General features: G+C 51.1%; 1 protein-coding gene across 1 annotated transcript; it reads right to left on the bottom strand.

The window, feature by feature from the left end:
- Positions 1–1,884: 1,884 nt before the first annotated feature.
- On the bottom strand, positions 1,885–3,680 carry LOC119364783 (peroxidase 43-like). Its single transcript, XM_037630314.1, has 4 exons — positions 3,254–3,680; positions 2,961–3,146; positions 2,658–2,820; positions 1,885–2,569 (listed from the first exon to the last, which is right to left on the bottom strand). The coding sequence occupies exons 1-4, from the start codon at positions 3,470–3,472 to the stop codon at positions 2,148–2,150; spliced, it is 990 nt and encodes a 329-aa protein (XP_037486211.1). The 5' UTR covers positions 3,473–3,680; the 3' UTR covers positions 1,885–2,147.
- Positions 3,681–4,196: the final 516 nt, after the last annotated feature.

Genomic DNA, 4,196 nt, shown 5'->3' with positions numbered 1-4,196 from the left:
ACCAACACCTTATGCAGTTTGTAACCAAACAACGTATAATTTGTGCATCTACTGCAACGCGGCCAACCAAATTATGGGTCAATATTAGTTTCCCATGCAGCCAGCCTAGATGCGAGCAACCAGATTATGTGCAGATACTAATTTTTGAGCTGTTTTATCTCAAGCAAATCTATAAAAAAAAACACATATAATGCAGACAAAACCGCTGCATACAACCAAACACGCCCTCGAAGTTTTGAACTTGGTAGCCGTTCTATCGCCAGTTGATCCCTCCCGCCCGTGACGCCCGCCGTGTCGCGTTGTCTGCAAATGCCGAGCCCCGTGACCGTGAGCGCGCAGCCTCTAGCGCCGTCAGCGAGCGTCCGGCGGCAACGCATGCATGCACCCGCTCATCGGTGTGCGTGCACCACTGGATGGACGTGCCACACGCCCACGTGACGTGCACGAGTACACTGCGGCCGCAAATCCTGCTCGTGCGGCAGTAATAAAATGTAAAGAAGTACAAACACAACTTAAAAATGGTTTCCAGAGCCTCAAGTGTTACTCAATTTTTGCTCCTCACGGCCAATGCAGGTACCAGTAGTTGCATGCGCTCATTATATTGTCCATCACTTCTTTGTACGTTTTTGTTAATTTTTGATGAATTACGGCCACCTAAAAGTTGTGAGTACCGTGCCTAAAATTGCCCTATTTAAATCCTTAACTTTGGTGAAAGTTAAACACAATTATTTTGTTTGTACTATGTAAAGGATGGCCTGCAGAAAATGCTTACTCGCTAGATACACAACTCCTCCCATCCATTGCGTGTGCAGCTGGATTTTCCTTTTATGTTTGGTTCAATCAACATCACCCTTTATTAGATTCTCATATGATGGCCCTTTGCTATCTCTATCAAATAATACTACAAATTTATAGCTCGGCAATCACCTGTCGTTCCCTCTTGCTAGGGCTTATCTCCTCGCGCTGCCATAGTTGTCGTCGAGCAACCTCCTCCCGTCTGATCTTCCCCGACGGTAGTTCTTGCTCGGGCTGATCAAGGGGCGTCCTCTGTGACACTGCCAGACCTTGGCGATTAGTTGTGGGGTCCCTCGACAGCTGGATCAGGCACTAGGGTTTTGTTACGTCATGACTTCGGATGCATCTGGTTCGGCTGGGTGTGCAGAAGGCGACCTATGATGAAGAGGCTAGGGCTCCGCAAGGAGGATCTCGATGATGTGGTCTTCAACGAAGAGAAACATCCGTCAATGGATGCTATCCGGTGGCTAGCGATTGCAATGGTCTACATGGAGAAAGATTTCAGTGACTTTTGATTTTACAAGAACATGCATAGTGTATGGGATTTAGATTAGAATGTGGAATTCAAATCTTTGGATAATAAGCTATATATACACCATGCAAATTTTGGCAGATCTCGATGCCGAACTGCTAGGTTCTGATCCGTAGGATGTCTTGAACATTATCATATGTGATTGTAATTCCTATGTTTTGAGTAATACAACAATTATTTTGCAAAAAAATAACTATAATTTCATGAAGTTTTTGGATGGATCTAGTCGGTATTTTTAGCTGGAGGCAGATTAACTGATGAAGGCAGATACTATTTGGTACTCACCGCCGGAGGTAAGAGTACGTCAATAGTAACAATACACTCACTCACCGCCATCTGGTACTCTTACCACTGTTCCTGTGATAAGTTTGTACTTTGTAGTACTGTGCGATGCGAGTAACACAGTAGTAGATCTCTTGATACTGATTATGACACAGTTGGAGTACACAGTGCAATCACATGCATGCATGGGCGCCATATTTTCCTTGAGAACATTAAATCGGCACCGACTATAGACAGCTCAAACCAACACGTTACTACTTAATCCAGAGTACTCCCATTCTCATCTTTTCTGCGAATTTTGTTTCCTTTGCATTGCACATTAATTGCTGCATGTTCTTGCCACTAGAAATCAAACACGTTGTTACTTGTTAACAACTCGTCCGTTTATCCAATGAAAATGCAATCTTAATCCCACCACCATTCTCGATTATCAATATTAGAGTATATATAAAGAGGAATGAATTCATGTTTCCGCAAGAGATTTACAGTGCTAATTTGAATGCGACCATTCGTATGATTTATAGCAATGACGCGTCGATCAGTTCGTGTTGAACGCCGAGCACACGTCCCTGATCTCGCCGGCGTCGCCGGTGATGGCGCCGATGGTGCCCATCTTGATCATGGCGCCCACAAAGTCCTGCGCGAAGCTGGAGGACCCCGCGCCGAGGTAGGCGCCGACGAGCGCGCCGGTGGCGTTGCTGGCCTCGAGCGCCGCGTCGGAGGCGATGGGGACGAGGCCCGCACGGATGTTGCGGAGGATGGAGTCGTCGAATGTTCCCTGGCTGCCCCGGTCCAGCGGCACGCGCGTGTTGAAGTCGCCGGGCGCGCACCGGGCCTTGAGCTCCGACAGGAACGCCGCCGGGATCGACGGGTCCGACCCCGTGCGGCTGCCCGGCAGTGGGTAGCTGTAGAGCCGATCCTTGACGAAGAAGCACGCCGTGGTGCCGATCGTGTGCGCCGCTGCATATGCATGTCGCGGAGGAGGACGCCGTCGCGTGTCAGCGTATGACGTGCATGTCGCGGAGTACTAGTAAGTGGGGGTACGTACCTGTGAGGAGAACGAGGTCGCGGTCGTTGAGGCCGCTGGCGGCGAACTTGGAGCGGAGCACCTGGATGGAGTCACTCACGTCCGGCAGCACGTCGGCGTCGCGTACGTTCGACGACAGCCCGTCGCGCCGCCCCGTCGGCACCTCGAACGACGGCCCGTTCGTCTGCCATGGCGCGCGTCAGACAAAGACAAGCAGCATCTCGATCGTCAGTGGCACCGCGCATCACGAGTTCCCGACAATACTACAGACAAACACAGCGTGCATGCGGTACGAGTCGAACACCTCGTGTCAACATGACGTACCATGGCTATGGCGTCGCGTGCGGCGAGAGCGATGATGTCGGCGCAGGAGACGACGCCGGGGCACTGCTCCTCGAGCTCCGCCTTGGCGCGGTCAACCACATCCAGGCCTCGGAGGCCCTGGTGCTTGTTGTTGTTCACCTCCGCGGCGTTGCCCGCGCTCGTGATCAGCACCGACGCGTCGCATCCCTGCAGCAGTCACGCACTTGAATCACTCACTGCAGGCTCTGCAGCTGCTACCCTGACATCGACACGGCTAACTGCATCGGCCATTCAGCCCAGCTATCTGTGCTCACTCTGACGAAGCAGTCGTGGAACTGGAGGCGGACGAGGGCGGGGAGGATGGTGGCGTCCGAGGCGGCGGCCTCCTGGACGGCGGCGGTGACCATGTCCTCGGCGCCGGGGCAGGAGTCGGAGTAGAACCCCATCTGGAGCTGACCGTGCGCGGCGCCGATTGTTCCAAGGAGCAGCAGGAACGCCACTGTCAGCGCTGCCGGAAGGACGCCGTCGGCCATTCCTGGTAGACACGGCAGCTAGCACAAGACTGCACAGGGAAATATTCTTGTGTCACTAACTCGGGATAGAGCAAGTGACGGGGAGTTGCATAAATGAGGGCTAATTTCATTTATAGAGCTTATTAATCTGGGCACTGCTGGCTGTCAGTATGGGGAGCTTGTCTTCAGCGCTGTGTGAGTGTGATGCTCTACCACGAATGCGTTTAAGTTGGCGGATACAGACGTGATTAAGGGCGTGTCGGATTGGAGACGTCTCAGCCCGAACCGGAATGAAGCCCATGGTTCTGTGAGGAGGCCATATTTCTTATTTGCAGAAAACGATTCTAATCAGCTGGCTGGATGCGGGAGGACGCCACATTCCGTGTTTTAACTAACCGAACGAAACTCATGAAAACCGGCCGATATTCATCGAAATTTGGATAGAAAATAGCGCAAATCATCCACACGTAACATGCAAATAAGTCTAGTACAACAATGTCTCAAATTCGATTAGATTAAATCCAACAAGTTTTTCATCAACGGATCATGTTATCCCACAAATATTGCCCCTTCAGCTTCATCCAACAGTGTGTGTACGTAACTATCCGTCCCTCTGTCCTGTGATACATCATGACAGCCCGTGCGGGCTACATATAACGTGTAGACCAATGTTGGGTGAATGAATCAATCAACAAGTTGAGCAAGAGGAAGTAAAACTTACGATCTCGTCCTCTGTCGCATGCAA

This window comes from Triticum dicoccoides, chromosome 2B, assembly GCF_002162155.2.
Source record: "Triticum dicoccoides isolate Atlit2015 ecotype Zavitan chromosome 2B, WEW_v2.0, whole genome shotgun sequence".
Lineage (NCBI taxonomy): Eukaryota > Viridiplantae > Streptophyta > Magnoliopsida > Poales > Poaceae > Triticum > Triticum dicoccoides.
Note: the sequence above shows the minus strand (reverse complement) of the source record. Positions and strands in the feature narration are given on the sequence as shown.

Excerpts from the sequence above, each read along its gene's own strand:
- LOC119364783 (XM_037630314.1), bottom strand. The coding sequence starts at position 3,472 with ATGGCCGACGGCGTCCTTCCGGCAGCGCTGACAGTGGCGTTCCTGCTG. Across the intron at positions 2,821-2,960 it reads CACGCGACGCCATAGCCATG|ACGAACGGGCCGTCGTTCGA; the intron begins GTACGTCATGTT and ends GCGCCATGGCAG. Across the intron at positions 2,570-2,657 it reads CGACCTCGTTCTCCTCACAG|CGGCGCACACGATCGGCACC; the intron begins GTACGTACCCCC and ends ATGCATATGCAG.